Genomic DNA, 16109 nt, shown 5'->3' with positions numbered 1-16109 from the left:
TCTGTTGCTGAACAGTCACATCAGCCAATCAGTTGTTGAGGCACCAGCATTGGAGTTGGCGTCATCTGAATCAATCCACTATATACTAGCACACCAGTTAGTCACCATTCTCGTTCAATATCTGTGCCAAGACTGAAATCTGGAGGACAATGTTGCAAGTTACAAGCAATGAGGATATCATCTCAAATCTTGACTCGGCTGTGTCCAGCTTTGCAAACAGCAGGTCCAACATTGCAACAATCTCGGCAACAGAAAGTAAAGGAAAGACCACATTTCATAGCACCAATGTTCAGTCCACGTTCTCGATCTCGCCAGCGTTGACCCGTGTGGGGTCGGCATGGACCGTGAAGCCAAGGATGCTCTTGTCAATCTTCTGCATCTTGCCCTTCTTCTTCTTGTTCTTGTTGCGGGCTGCCGACTCAGCATCATTGTTGTTGCTGGACCGGACCTCCTTCGGGTTGACTGCAGGTGCTGGGCCCCAAATACTGTCCTGTAAATAACAGGTATAATACTGTCCTGTAAATAACAGATATAACACTGTCCTGTAAATAACAGATATAACACTGTCCAGTAAATAACAGGTATAACACTGTCCTGTAAATAACAGGTATAACACTGTCCTGTAAATAACAGGTATAACACTGTCCTGTAAATAACAGGTATAATACTGTCCTGTAAATAACAGGTATAATACTGTCCTGTAAATAACAGACAAAACACTGTCCAGTAACCAAATGCTCTTCTCTTTATAAATTCAAAGGCCTTTTACAGACATTGAAGGTCATATTGTCATCCCTGGTGTCAGGGTACCCACCCCATCCCAGTGTCAGATACATCCCTGGTGTCAGTGCTACAAGCCAGGTACCCACCCCACCTGGTTTCACATTGTCATCCCTTTTTACCTACCCCCTCCTAGTGTCATATACATCCCTGGTGTCAGTGCTACAAGCCAGGTAACTCCCCCCCCCCCCCCCCCCCCCCCCCCCTCCTCGTTGTCAGTGCTACAAGCCAGGTACCCCCACCCCACCCGGTGTCAGTGCTACAAGCCAGGTACCCCCACCCCACCCGGTGTCAGTGCTACAAGCAAGGTACCCCCACCCCACCCGGTGTCAGTGCTACAAGCCAGGTACCCCCACCCCACCCGGTGTCAGTGCTACAAGCCAGGTACCCCCACCCCACCCGGTGTCAGTGCTACAAGCCAGGTACCCCTCTCCCCCCCCTCCTGGTGTCAGTGCTACAAGCCAGGTACCCCCCCTCCCCCCCTCCCTGGTGTCAGTGCTACAAGCCAGGTACCCCCCCTCCCCATCCTGGTGTCAGTGCTACAAGCCAGGTACCCACCTCCTCCTGTTGTCTCTCTAGTCTGGCCTTCTGCTTATACTGGCTCCGTTTCTCCAGGAACTGTCGACCAAACTCCTTTGCAGCACCAGACTCACCAAGGTACGACCTCACATAATCATGGACCTGCGGCACAAAATATCTAACATTATATACAAGTGATTCATTCAGAGACTTAGATCTGTTATAACAGGAGTTGTCTGCCAAATTGAGTCTCACACCAAATCAGACCTTCCTTAATGAAACAAGAATAGACACACATTGTGAGTGTTTAATGCTGCGATCAGCAATATTTCAGCTATAGACGGGTCTGTAAATAATCAAGTCTGGACCAGAAAATCCAGTGATTGACATCATGAGCATCAATCCACACAATTGGGATACAATGACATGCATCAGCCAAGTCAGCAAGCCTGACCACCCTATCCAGTTAGTCGCTTCTTACGACAAGCATAGTCACCTATTACGGTAAGCATGGATATTGTGAGAGAGTTGGGTTCAACATCCCCAGGAATACTATTTCAGTCACATGGCATACTAAAACTAATGAACATCCGTATGTTGTTTAACACACTCAATATACCAGCTCTACCATGGTGGCCTCTAAATAATCGAGTCATCGCATCACAATACAGAGATTTGTAGGACCTGGTGGATCCAAGCAGCTGATCCCACCATGCACCAGTAACCATGGTAACGGATACAAAGTAGGACTTGTATCAATGTTTACGATAATAAGGAAGAGAATGTATGGATGTCAACATTTTATCATGAGGAACACAACATTTCGGAGAACATGCTTACTCCTTCATCAGGTGAATGATGCTGCATCGTCTCCATCTTGATGTTGGATCAAGTCTTTGAAAGGCATTTAGAAGTGATACACATAAGGAAGAGAACTTATGGATGTCAACTTCTTTAATATTTATTTATAATAACAGACCACAATTCCTACCTCATATGGAGAATCAACCTCTTGCAGAAAGGCAATGAATGTTGGAACTGAAAAATAGAATTGTTGAATAAACCTCTGTAACAAAGTGATATTCCAAAACACATCCTTCATTGTAAGCAACAGATCCTACAAGTTGCTCCTCACAAGAACTTCGGAGGGGATTCCAGTCTGGTTTTGTTCAAACTTCTCACAATTCAAACCCGAAATTGAAACTAAGAGAGTGAACATGATTCCAGTCATAATTGAAAGAGGAAGGGAAAGAGCAATGAGTGAGTGAGTGAGTGAGTTAATATTTACATCACATCGGCAATATTTCAGCCATATCGCGAAGAGAAGTTATCATGGTTATACGTTAAGAATACATACATTTAGATTAAATCGATGTACAGTAAAATAACTGGACGATCACAGATTAATATTTAAAACTAGCATACAACCCAAAACAGATATCACTCTATGTAACGATACAGCAGCTGAAGGTGGATCACCATGCTGGGGTCCATGGGGACTTACAGTACCTTTGCTACCTGCATGGACCCCAGCCGGATTTACACCATCCCTTCAGATATCACTATATGTAACGATACACCAGCTGAAGGTGGATCCCCGTGCTGGGGTCCATGGGGACTTACAGTACCTTTGCTACCTGCATGGACCCCAGCCAGATTTACACCATCTCTTCAGATATCACTATATGTAACGATACACCAGCTGAAGGTGGATCCCCATGCTGGGGTCCATGGGGACTTACAGTACCTTTGCTACCTGCATGGACCCCAGCAGGATTTACACCATCCCTTCAAGTGTTGGCGATTATTGTCAAATTTAGCCACAGTTAAATTAACACATATTCTACGATTAAAAATGTGACAGAGAAAAATGACTTTGAATGACAAGATACAGGCAGTAGACATTTATAATCTCAATGAAAGATACCAGCATAGATGATGTCAGAGGTGAACCTGGTATATGAACCCTTTATAACAGAGTGAGTGAGTGAGTGAGTGAGTGAGTGAGTGAGTGGTTTAAAGCCCCTTATAGCAATATTCCAGCAATATCACAGCGGGAGACACCAGAATTGGGCTTCACATACAGTCCCCATGTGGGGAAATCGAACCCGGTTATTCAGTGTGAAGAGCGATTGCTTTAACCAGTGGGCTACCCCACCGCCCCATCTTTAAGGGTGAGGTGTATTTTTTATTGCTTTCAGTTTCACCAGCAGTTTACTTAAATAATATCATGTCAACTGAAAGCGTGAGGAAAAGAGCAAAAGACACAGAAAGTAGATGTGTCCCGCTTCGGTAAAAGCCATGAGCAGGGATCAGATTCAAGGTGTACCTGGAAAATGAGCCTGCAATTAGCGGATCCTGACATGACAAAGGGACGTAACTCCCATGTCACCCATTCCCCATATTAACATAGGCAAGTTTTCACATGACCTACCATCCACTGATGATGCGAGTCCTGCGAGTGCCTTCTCACACCACTGAGTGAAATCGTCAACAGGCCTTGCTAACTGAAACATCTTGTGCACAGCATCCTGAAACACAAATTATTTCTCATATCAAACAACAATAACAATAACCATAATAAAACCATATCAGGATAAGAATAAAATGCACAAAATATTCAAATTTCTGTCATATCAAATGTATAGATGTACAAATACATTTGAAATTTCTTGCACTTCCGCTAAGTACATCAGAAACTAATGTACACTTCGTGGAGAGGGTCAAACTGCTTTCTTATACAGACGCCTTGAGTGAGTGAGAATGGCTTTACGCTTCTTTTAGAAATATTCCAGCAATATCACGGTGGGAGACACCAGAAATGGACTTCATACATTCTACTCATGTGGGAATTCGAACCCGGGTCTTTAGCGTGACGAGCGCACCCTTTAACCACTAGGCTACCCACTACAGATGTCTTCAGTGAGTGGGTATGGTTTTACGCCGCTTTTAGCAGTATTCCAGCAGTATCATGGCGGGGGACACCAGAAATGGGCTTCACACATTGTACCCATGTCGGGAATCGAACCAGGGTCTTTGGCATGATGAGCGAACGCTTTAACCACAAGGCTACCCCACTAGAGAGGCCTGTAGTGTGATTGAGCTATGCTTAAAGTCACTTAGAACACCATGAACACAATGGGTCCTAATATGGAGTCCAGCAGACAATCAGCACAACAAGTTGTGCACCTGTGCCCCACATATCTCCTGAGTGAGTGAGTGAGTGAGTGAGTGAGTGAGTGAGTATGGTTTTACGCCACTTTTAGCAATATTCCAGCAATATCAGGGCTGGAGACACCAGAAATGGGCTTCACACATTGTACCCATGTTAGGAATCGAACCCACGTCTTCGGCGTGACGAACGAACGCTTCAACCACTAGGCTACCCAACTGACCCCATATCTCTTGAAGAGAAACTAGACTTTGTGGATCATTATAAACAGGAGAAGATTACAGTGAAGATGTAAATATAAAGTGCTAGCCTTCATACACGTTGTGCATGCTCAAAGTGCTAGTGTTAGCACATATAATACTCAGATTAGCTGAGATTTGAACATGTCCAAAGTTTAATGCTAAGAGGTAGTCAGTTTCACAATTCTGGGGAGGCAAGACTGAATGATTTTTCATATTTTGTGAGTTTGTAGTGTTTAATTGACAAGGGTGTTGATTTTTTTTAGCCCCGAGACCCAGGGGCTTATCCTCAGCCAGGAACTTGATGATCAATGGTGGTGTTACATGTCTCTTACATGTGAGGCGGAGTACTTTGAACACTGCCTGGCCTAAACCTTCAGCCAGAGAAGTGACATCACGACTGGTGTAGTGTGGGAATATTTTGCTTACCTCCTCTTTCTTTGGTTTAGTCTGTCTGTTGCGGTTTGCAGTAGCGGCGGCAGCTGCTGCTGCTGCCGCTGCAGCTGCAGATGCATTAGTCGTTGCATTATTGTTTTGTTGGTTTCGTTTCTTGCCCCCTAACGCAGGAAACTCACCACTGAAAAAGTGTGGACTTGAGTGAGACACATGGAAAATGAATACACATACCTCCACACACTAAACAACTGAAGAGACCTATCGTCAAAACTGGGCAGGGTTTATGGTTTTGTTATGTTCAAAGAATGAAACAAAAATGTAGAAATAGAGGATTGTTTTGTTGGTCAGATTCACATCAAAATTATTGAATACACTCGCTCACATCACATGAAGTGATCTACACCCCTAGATCAACATACAGGTCCCCAATCCACAGTTGTAAGTCTTTGGTAAATCCTATAGACGTACGATAGTCGATAGTCGTAGTAGTAAGAACATTTGTGGATAGGGGCTCAGGTCATTAAGTAAGGAAGGAGTATGGTCTTACGCCACTTTTAGCAATATTCCAGCAATATTACTTCGGGGGACACCAGAAATAGGCTTCACACATTGTACCCATGTGGGGAATAGAACAGGGGCCTTCAGCGTGGCGAGCGAACACTTTAACCACCAGGCTACCCCACTGCCTCTAGGTCATTAAGTACACATACATTTGTCTTGTGCTTCTATCATTCTGTAAGCACCATCAGGAGCTGCTATTTCTCACCAACCTTTCTTTCTCTTTGGTTGCTGCCCTTCCTGAAGATATCACAGCCTCATCCCAGAACCCCAGGCCCCCCCCTGCCTTGTCCGTCTTCCACACAGCGTTCCCCCCCCACCCCGTGGACTGGGCACCATTGCTGGCCACGTTGCTCCACATGCTAGGTGTAGCCATGGTGGCTGCTGTATTCTGGGGAGAGAGGAAGCAGGTCTCAGTATCATCTGACAAACAAACTCCTTAATTTTCTTTAACTTCTCTTCAGTCCTGAGAGTATTATTCAGGGCTCCAGCATTCTTTTGGACATTTTCTTTTCGACATGTTATCATTAACTTTGGGTTCTGATAGTTTTCTTTGGGTTTTCAAAATATTTTAACTCCCTTGCAGGGATAGAATTATACTTTGAAAGTCTACAAGCCCAAATAGTGACAACATGGAGGAACATCCCCAAAATGTTCGAAATTCTACCAGCCCTTAGGATACCTTCAGCATTAATGTAACTGACCTTGGCTAGTGGGCTAGAGCTGATGTCTAGCCCTGCTTGGGTCCATTTGGGTAATTTAATACTGATGAGTGAACCTTCAGCAACCCATGCCTACCGTAAAAGGCGACTATGCTTGTCGTAAGAGGCGACTATGCTTGTCGTAGGCGACTAACGGGATCAGTTGGTCAGGTTAGTTGATGCATGTCATCACTTGTTTGTTTGTTGTTTAACGCTGCACTCAGCTATATTCCAGTTATATAATGGTGGTCTGTTAATAATTGAGTCTGGACCAGACAATCCATTTCTTTATATCATGAGCATCAACCTATGCAATTACCATACGATCAACCAAGTCAGCTAGCCTTATCACCCGTTTGTCGCCTCTTATGGCAAGCATAGGTCACTGAAGACCTATTCTAACCCAGATCTTCACAGGTGCATGTCATCACATCCCAATTGCGTGGATCTGTGTTCATGATGTCAATCACTGGATTGTCTGGTCCAGACTTGATTATAGTATAGGTTGCTGAAGACCTATTCTAACCGGGATCTTCACAGGTGCATGTCATCACATCCCAATTGTGTGGATCTGTGTTAATGATGTCAATCACTGAACTGTCTGGTCCAGACTCGATTATTTACAGACCTCCGTCATATGGCTTGAATATTGTTGAGTGAGGTGTTTAACAACAAACAAACAAATTACAAACAAGATATCACAGGACACACAGCCATGTCACACATCCGATTGTCATCTAAGTCGTATCTTAGGACAAACAGAGTACTAGTGACCTATTCAGACCTGTCTCTCTAGGAGGTAGTGACCTATTCAGACCTGTCTCTCTAGAGGTACAGGACCATGTGGATTGTGATGGTGCATACCTTGGGCGGAGTGGGCTGAACTTGTTTGGCTTTCTTCTTGTTTTGGTCTGACTGTTTGGCTTTCTGTTCCTCCTGTATGTCCAGCAGTGACTTCAGTGTGTTCGTTGCAGCCTGGTTGACCGTCCTGTAACAGTGTTACATCATACAGTGGAGGATCTCTCAGATACTCAGGCCATGAAACAAGAGACAGAGGTAGCAGGAACACTCTGTGGAACCAACGAGAATGGGGATGCTGCTGACAACCCAGGGGTGATGAGATGGTGATGAGATGTAATGTGACTATTGGCCTTGTGCCTTGTGCTTGGGTAGTATACTCCCCAGGGAGATGAGAATGGGGATGGTGCTGACAACCCAGGGGTGATGAGATGGTGATGAGATGTAATGTGACTATTAGCCTTGTGCCTTGTGCTTGGGTAGTATACTCCCCAGGGAGATGAGAATGGGGATGGTGCTGACAACCCAGGGGTGATGAGATGGTGATGAGATGTAATGTGACTATTGGCCTTGTGCCTTGTGCCTGGGTAGTATACTCCCCAGGGAGATGAGAATGGGGATGGTGCTGACAACCCAGGGGTGATGAGATGGTGATGAGATGTAATGTGACTATTAGCCTTGTGCCTTGTGCTTGGGTAGTATACTCCCCAGGGAGATGAGAATGAAAATCACATGCACACTGATTCACTGACCAGGGGAATAATATAAGGGTAGCGCTATTTTCCAGGGCATTATCATTTGCAGAAGCCTGAGGACTTATTAATGGCCCGACGACGGAGGGCAGGTGAATATACTGGCTGTGTTTTTTAACAGTGTGGTTTTGCACAATTTCTATACATACTGGGTGTTGAGAAGGGGGCGACTTACATTTGTGCTCCCCATGACTTCTGCTGTTGCTGTTGTTGCTGCTGCTGCTGTTGTTGGATGGCAAACATTTGCTGCCTCTGAATCTCAAGTTGGCGCTGAAACATAAAATAACATTCATAATTTCCTTACAGATATGCCATCTAGACAATCAAATCATATCATGGGGTCTTAGTTTGAGACAATATTAAGTTACCATCACTTCCAACATTTCAATCCATCACTATCTCTAACTTCCCCTCAACGTCACGGACTAATTTCCAGTCCTTCCTCACACTGTCATCCTATCAATTCCCCACAAATAACACTCCCATTCTATCAGCCACCGCTTGTCAACTCACTTCTCTCTCCTGCATCTGTCTCTCCTCCTCCTGCTGTATCTCTGCCAGGGATTTCCTCACACTGTCATCCTTAAATACCGACATCCTATCAATTCCCCACAAATAACACTCCCATTCTATCAGCCACCACTGGTCAACTCACTTCTCTCTCCTGCATCTGTCTCTCCTCCTCCTGCTGTATCTCTGCCAGGGACTTCCCTTCGTTCGCCTCCCTCTGCTGCAGCTGACTCGCCCACTGCGCAGTGGCAGGAAGCTGACACAAAACAGGCAAATCAAAATCAAGTCAACATTTCAAGCAATCTCCAGTGTTTGTCCATCATATTACACTGCAGTCAGCAGCACTCCTACCATAACATGGTGACTTGTATATAATCAGTCTGGACCAGGCAAACCCGTGACTGAAAGCATGAGCAACGTTCTATACCATCAGGGGGTGGTAACATACAATCCATCAAATCAAAAAGCCTGACAACCTTGTTAGTTTTAACAACAAGCATGTGGCACTGGGGATCTTAACCCAGACAGGCTCCACAGACTCCACACAGGGATATTTGTCTGTCTGTTTGTTGTTTAACGCCACACACAGCAATATTCCAGCTAGATGAAGGCGGTCTTAAATAATCAAGTCTGGACCAGACATTCTAGTGATTGATATCATGAGCATCGATCCACGCAACTGGGATTTGGTGACATGCATCAACCAAGACAGTGAGTCTGACTACCCAATCCCGTGAGTTGCCTCTTACAACAAGCATAGTCGCCTGTTATGACGAGCATGAAGACCTATTCTACCCCGGATCTTCACGGGTCCACACAGGGATAGCAAGTAAAACTTGTATCCAAATTTCCTGTGAATTACTATAAGCTCTGATCAGTCAGGTGACTCCAAAGTATCTTATATGGTATCCGTTCGCGTACCTGCATTCGAGCCAACTGTTCTTGTTGTTGTTGCTGGAGACGTCTTAGCGCCTCTTGCTGAAGTTTCTGTTGTTCCTGACGCTGCATCTCCTACAACAAAAAGTAACCAAATATAAATCATGCTTAAAGACTTTGTCAATACTCCTGATTTTCTAAACATCCAATCTGAAGCTGTCATAATCCTTGCTTATAAACTTAAAGGTTTGAAATTTGACTAAAAGTTTTCCAATGCAAAACTATTGAAACTATTGTCTTTTTTTAACACTATCAACAATACCATCAGCCTTATTCTTATAGACAGTACAATCGTAGGACAAACAATTGCAATACATCAACAGTTTGATAAATAAAAACACACAGGGATCACAAACAGTTCAGACATGGAGGAGGGTTCGTTTGACTGCCATAAGTCATAAACAGACTCATTTCGTTACTTGACTAAAAGTAGACCCACATCACTACTACAGCGCAACGTGGTCATGTATTCACAGGCGACAGGTCTGTGATGTATACAAAGCCCATGAAGTATTGACAATATACTTGGTGAGTGAGTGAGTGCTGTTTAATGCTGCAGCCTGTAAATAATGAGTGAAGGCAAGACAGACCACAGACTTATAGTATGAGCTTCAGCCCAGAGCAGCGCGTCGTGAGTGAATGAGTGAGTGAGTGAGTGAATGAGTGAATGAGTGCTGTTTAATGCTGCAGCCTGTAAATAATGAGTGAAGGCAAGACAGACCACAGACTTATAGTATGAGCTTCAGACCAGAGCATCGCATAGTGAGAGAGTGAGTGAGTGAGTGAGTGAGTGAATGAGTGAATGAGTGAGTGAGTGAATGAGTGCTGTTTAATGCTGCAGCCTGTAAATAATGAGTGAAGGCAAGACAGACCACAGACTTATAGTATGAGCTTCAGACCAGAGCATCGCATAGTGAGAGAGTGAGTAAGTGGTATTTTCCACCACTTTTAGCAATATTCCAGCATCACCAGAAATGGGCTTCACACATTGTACCCATGTCGGGAATTGAACCTGGGTCTTAGGCGTGCAGAACAAATGTTTTAACAACTGGGCTACCCGATCAACCAAGCCACTGAGGCCCCATCTGATTGTCGCCTCTTCAACAAGCACTAGAGAGCAGGCAACCAGTGTTAACCCAGTCCCTGAGGATAGATCTAACCCAGTCCCCCCAGGAGAAATCTAACCCAGTCCCCCCAGGAGAGATCTAACCCAGACCCTGAGGAGAGATCTAACCCAGACCCCCCAGGAGAGATCTAACCCAGTCCCCCGAGGAGAGATCTAACCCAGTCCCCCCAGGAGAGATCTAACCCAGTCCCTCCAGGAGAGATCTAACCCAGTCCCCCCAGGAGAGATCTAACACCGAGGAGTACCTGTTGTCTGAGCATCTCTCTCTGTCGCTCCTCCTCCCGCTGCTGCTCCTGCTGCATCTCCTCCTGCTGTCTCTGTACTTCCTGCTGCCGCAACATCTCCTACACACAAGAGTAGCGTCATATAACACACTTTTACTAACTTTCAACACATTTAAGTTGTTTGTTTTGTTTGTTGTTTAACACCACACAATATTCCAGCGAAATGATGGCGGTCTGGAAGAGTCAATCATGTCATCGATATTGGGAGCAACTATCAACACCAACGGCATCATGGCAGGCAATCAATCAAGTCACCAAGTCTGACCACCCGATCCATTTGGTCGCCTCTTACAATCATCATAGATTGCTTGGGACCTATCCCAACCAGGAATGCTCACGGGGCATATATTTTTTGTACTTTCAAGAACATTCAAAGTTTTTAAGAAAATGTCTTACTCTAAAAACTCCATCTGCACCTACATCAAAGATCACGACCAGTCTTCCAGTGTCATCTCCAATTATTATTCAACAAATAAACCCTAAGTGCAGATGACTTATTCATCCATGGCAACCCATTGGAAAGTTAATCAAAATTGGGAACTAACATATTCTTCTCAAAACAGTAAAAGTGAGTGAGTATGGTTTTATGCCGCTTGTAGCAATATTTATACAATATCACGGCGGGGGACACCAGAAATGGGCTTCACATCTCGAACAGTTTAAAGCCTGGTCTATTGTGCTGATATATACCACTCAATGTTTGATAGAGATAATCAGATATGTGCCATCTAAATATACACTTGACATTTCATGAGAATGAGTTTTGTGTATCAGGGAAAGATAAAAAGTCCCCAATAAAAGGTGGAGTACGTTGTCATTACAATACTGTAAGACAACAGATCAGTGCTAAAGTCCCCAATAAAAGGTGGAATAGGTTGTCATTACAATACTGTAAGACGACAGATCGGTGCTTGTTGTTTCAATTTGACAAAGGTACCCACCTGTTTCTTGTGTTCTTCCTCCAGCTGTTGTCTGTGCGTCTCCTCTTGTCGCCTCCTCTCTTCCTCTATCATTCTCTTCCTTTCTTCTTCCTGCTTCCTGCGAGCTTCTTCTTCTCTCTGGACAACAAGCTCTTCTTCTCGGCGACGCTGCTCTTCTCGCATTCTCTCTTCTTCTCGTTTACGTTCTTCCTCCATTTGTCGTCTCATTTCTTCTTCCTCCCGACGACGGATTTCTTCCATACGCTATATGGAAAGTAAGGACTCTTTTCAAATCATTTTTATTAAGACATTTTAATTCAGAATTTCGCACAACAGATCTTTTCAATGCTGAGGACATCATTCACACAAAGCAAATACATCTCATTTCATGCCAAGTGTTTCCTCAACGTCAAGGACAATATGGACATGTCTTCACAATCTGCATCAAGTTATCAGATCTCTCGGCAAGACCTTGTTCTTGGACACTCCAGTAATTATGGTGAGTGAGTGAGTGAGTGAGTGAGTGAGTGAGTGAGTGAGTCTTCAGTAATTATGGTGAGTGAGTGAGTGAGTGAGTGAGTGAGTGAGTGAGTCTTCAGTAATTATGGAGCTGATGATAGCTATTCTAACACAAGGAACCCATATACTTCTTAGCATCTAATCAATGGTGTTCCAAATATTCTTCTAGGCAGTTCAGCATTTATGTCATGGCAGATACATGCTGTGCATGCAAGAAACATCTTCGAGAGGCATTTAAAAGTTGGAGGACTAAATAAGGATAAAATATATGGATAAACAACTTCTTTATAACAATTAGGAGCGATGATGCTTGATAATGGTGTTAGAACCTACACTGAAATGTTGCTCATAATTGTAATAAAGAAGTTTTTCATCCATATATCTTCTCCTTACTTTGTGCAAGCAAGGCTGGCCTACCTTCAGCTCGACCTGTCTCTGTCTCTCCAGCTCCTTCTTCTCTCGTATCATCTTCTCCCTCTCTATGGCTATCTCCTCCTGCTGTCTCTTCAGCTCTTCCTGAGTTCTCTGCATCTCTATCTGACGACGTCTTTCTTCTTCCTCCTCCTGCTTCCGGCGAATTTCTTCTGCTTTCTGTTGCTGGTTTAGAAAGAATAAGGTTACGACACTGGATGATAAGGGAGAACTGTCAGCAAGCCCTTGTGGACAAATATTCGCCACAACAGTGTCAGTGAGATGGGTTAACACACTTTGAACAGTATTTCTGTTCCATCACAGCATGTCAGTGTAATATGGGAGGAATACAGGTCTTCAACATCTACCACGTTAACCCATGAAACCCAAGTGAGTGAGTATGGTTTTACGCCGCTTTCAGCAATATTCCAGCAATATCATAGCGGGGACACCAGAAATGGGCTTCACACATTGTACCAATGTCGGGAATCGAACCCGGGTCTTCGGCGTGACGAGCAAACGCTTTAACCACTAGGCTACCCGACCACCCTATGAAACCCAAGAGCAAGGGTATGGTACGGACAAACCAAGGTCATAGTCAGGGTGAATCATGGGATACCAGCACACTAAGGGACATAACTCTGCACAGTGTCCTGCAGAGCCTTAGACAACTGGGTGCCGTTGTACAAAACAATCTTAGCACTTCGTAAGGCTGTGTTAGGTATGGGAGTTACGATCACCTTAGCGCTAAGATAGCTTTGTACAACGGAACCCTGGACTACCGGTGCCCACTCTGCCATAACAAATCATTAAACCTGGCTCATGCAAATATATCTAACTGTCTAGGCTGACATGAGTGGCCACACATTCTACATTCAGTCTAAACATGAGATAAGTCTTTTTTTTTTTTTTTTTTTTTTTTGTCAGGCAAAAAAGTGTTAAATTCCATTACTCCAACCTGGAACCCAAAGAAAACCAAATTGTCTAAACTGACAGTGGATGGTAGTTTAAACAGCGGCTTTTGTAACAACATTCTAAGTCACGCATCAAAGGATGAACATTTTCATAAGCAGTAACCATAGCAGCACTTCAACAGGTCCGATTTTGATGGCATTTTTGAGCAAGAACTGACTAGTTTTGAAAGTTACAAGTTATAAGATAGACACAGCATGACCCTACACACATATGGGGAATACTCACAGCTTGCAGTTTTTCCAGTTGCTGCTGGTTCACAGAGTTGGGTGACATGTCACTGGGCGGCGTCTCCAGGTCCCACACACTGCTGGGCTGAGACCAAGCAACTGCAACATACACAGAGCTACAGATAAGCAGCGTATTGGCGTAAAATACCAAACAAAATATTCAAAAACCAATTACTTTCAATTAACTTGCGTACAGAAACGCATGCATTAAAGGAAAAACTCTAATTATAAAAACAGCACGCGTAAATACCCAATGAAGCGTATTCAGCATGCGTACAATGGAGCTAATTTCCGAAACACAATTACAAGCTAATTTACTTTCCGAGTCAAGCCTATATTTAGAACCGTTATTTACATTTATTAAATCAAAAATGTTTACTCATTTTGGGAAAAACCCAATAGAGTGATGAATAGATAAGTGAAAAAATATAGATTACCCAATGAAAAATGTAATAACTCAATTAAAATGGAAACCTTGAATCCTTGTGACTTTTGCCCTTGATCTTAAATAGCGGGTCAACACATGGTTTTAGAGGACTTACCTTGTCCTGGAGGGTGCCCCTCCCCTTCTGCAGCAGGGCCAGGCTGGGGCATGTGATATGCTGGGTGGGAGGTAGTAGGGGTGCCCTCTGCTGTCTGCGGCCTGGAACACAGTGGTAGCTTCCACATCATCTCTGCACAGACTCATAGCACTACCCCGTTATTGGGATGGGCAGTCTTTTTGTTTGTTTGTTGTTTAATGACACACTCTATATTCCAACCACACAATATTAAACATAAATTGAGAATACAGTAAACTACAATTATCACAAACTCAAAGGGACCACTAATTTTAGTTCATGATAACCGTAGTTCGTTATAAGCATATATACAGCATGTATACAACAAATGGCCGGGACTAAAAATAAGTTTGTTATATCGGTCAGTTCGTTATAAGCGTGTTCGTTATAAACGTAGTTTACTGTATATGTTAATAATTGACATTGCAGACCTGGGGGACACTACAAGGTAGGGCTGCTTGAATCAACAAAACAAATGAAAAATGTAGATTGTATTTCGCATGTAACATACATTTCTCTCTGGTACAAAAGGGTTCAAATTCCAATGGCTGACTGGTTAATTTCAAAGTGCCACGGACTCAAAGACCTAGGTATACCCCTACTGCCGACATAGCACTTCTGTATGACTCCAGACTTCTGTCTTAAAGCACAAATACTAATTCAACTCACTGTGGGGACAGCCTGTTCTGTTGTTGTTGTTGTTGTTGTTGCTGTTGTTGCTGCTGTAGTTGTTGTAGCTGCTGAAGTTGCTGCATAAACATAGGTTGTGTCTGCATCAACATCTGCATCACCATCTGTTGCTGCTGTGGTGGAGACATGTTCTTGAATGAATCCTGTTCTTGCATCTGTGTCATCATCTGGACCTGCATCTGTCTGCAATAATCAACACTCATCTTGCACTTGAAACACCTCAGGGTCCTTAGACGCAAACTATTGCCTCCTTATACTCCTCTGGCAAAACATATTGAGAATGGACATAAATACTTTGTACTGCAAGTCCTGGGTTTAATTGTTTGAATCATAAGAGAATTTCACAATTGTTCATGGAATGTTACAGATAACATTCCTATTCTGGTAAGAAATACTCAAATATCAGAGTGGCAATAGCTTATAGGCTTAAGGCTTCTGAGCATGAGCTATGATATCACATCAGTTTTGTTTGTTTGTTTGTTGTTTAAAGCCGCAATAAGCAATATTCCAGCTATATGACCACCCGATTAGGTCAGTCGTCCGTTACAACAGTAGTCACCTTTTACAACAAGCACGGGTTGCTAAGATAATGAAGCCTGGGACAGCGGTTAATGGGCTAAACAAAGAAGCATGCCATGAGTGCAGGAATACACACTGCCTATTTGATCCACACAGTTCATCAGCCAGGATGGGGTTCTGCCCTGAAACTAAAACTGTTATTTAAATATTCCTGGTACTCTGTGAGATTTCGGTCTCCCCTTACCTCATGAGCATCTGTTGTTGCATGAGCTGTTGAAGGAGAAACTGTTGAGGTATGATTCCAAGCAGGTCCTGAGGGGGTGGAGGAGTGGGCGTTGGCTGCTGTGGGGGCGGGGTCTGTTTTACGGGGGCTTCAGTATTGGCAGCTGTTACTGGGATGTTCTGGCAATGAAACATGGAGTAACAATGAATGTGGAGGAGGAAATTGATTTATTTTTTAACATATTGTAGCTTGAAAGGGGTAGAATATTTTTCTTTTCAAGAAAATATATAAATT

At 43.7% G+C, this 16109-nt stretch overlaps 1 protein-coding gene across 1 annotated transcript in view; it reads right to left on the bottom strand.

The window, feature by feature from the left end:
• Window positions 1–203: 203 nt before the first annotated feature.
• Window positions 204–16109, bottom strand: part of LOC139471316 (GRB10-interacting GYF protein 2-like) — a 36208-nt gene continuing 20302 nt past the window's right edge. Inside the window, exons 14-30 of the mRNA XM_071253623.1 lie at window positions 15837–15994; window positions 15053–15256; window positions 14366–14466; window positions 13822–13922; window positions 12628–12807; window positions 11713–11955; window positions 10733–10831; window positions 9347–9436; window positions 8571–8681; window positions 8091–8185; window positions 7230–7353; window positions 5877–6055; window positions 5140–5287; window positions 3734–3830; window positions 2291–2337; window positions 1339–1461; window positions 204–490 (exon numbers count right to left, since the gene is read on the bottom strand). Coding sequence (XP_071109724.1) covers window positions 290–490; window positions 1339–1461; window positions 2291–2337; window positions 3734–3830; window positions 5140–5287; window positions 5877–6055; window positions 7230–7353; window positions 8091–8185; window positions 8571–8681; window positions 9347–9436; window positions 10733–10831; window positions 11713–11955; window positions 12628–12807; window positions 13822–13922; window positions 14366–14466; window positions 15053–15256; window positions 15837–15994 — 2301 coding nt within the window. The 3' untranslated portion in view covers window positions 204–289. The remainder of the gene's footprint in view (window positions 491–1338; window positions 1462–2290; window positions 2338–3733; window positions 3831–5139; window positions 5288–5876; window positions 6056–7229; window positions 7354–8090; window positions 8186–8570; window positions 8682–9346; window positions 9437–10732; window positions 10832–11712; window positions 11956–12627; window positions 12808–13821; window positions 13923–14365; window positions 14467–15052; window positions 15257–15836; window positions 15995–16109) is intronic.

Source organism: Haliotis cracherodii, unplaced genomic scaffold (assembly GCF_022045235.1).
Source record: "Haliotis cracherodii isolate W230 unplaced genomic scaffold, xgHalCrac1.p SCAF_22, whole genome shotgun sequence".
In the NCBI taxonomy this organism is placed as follows: Eukaryota; Metazoa; Mollusca; class Gastropoda; order Lepetellida; family Haliotidae; genus Haliotis; species Haliotis cracherodii.
Note: the sequence above shows the minus strand (reverse complement) of the source record. Positions and strands in the feature narration are given on the sequence as shown.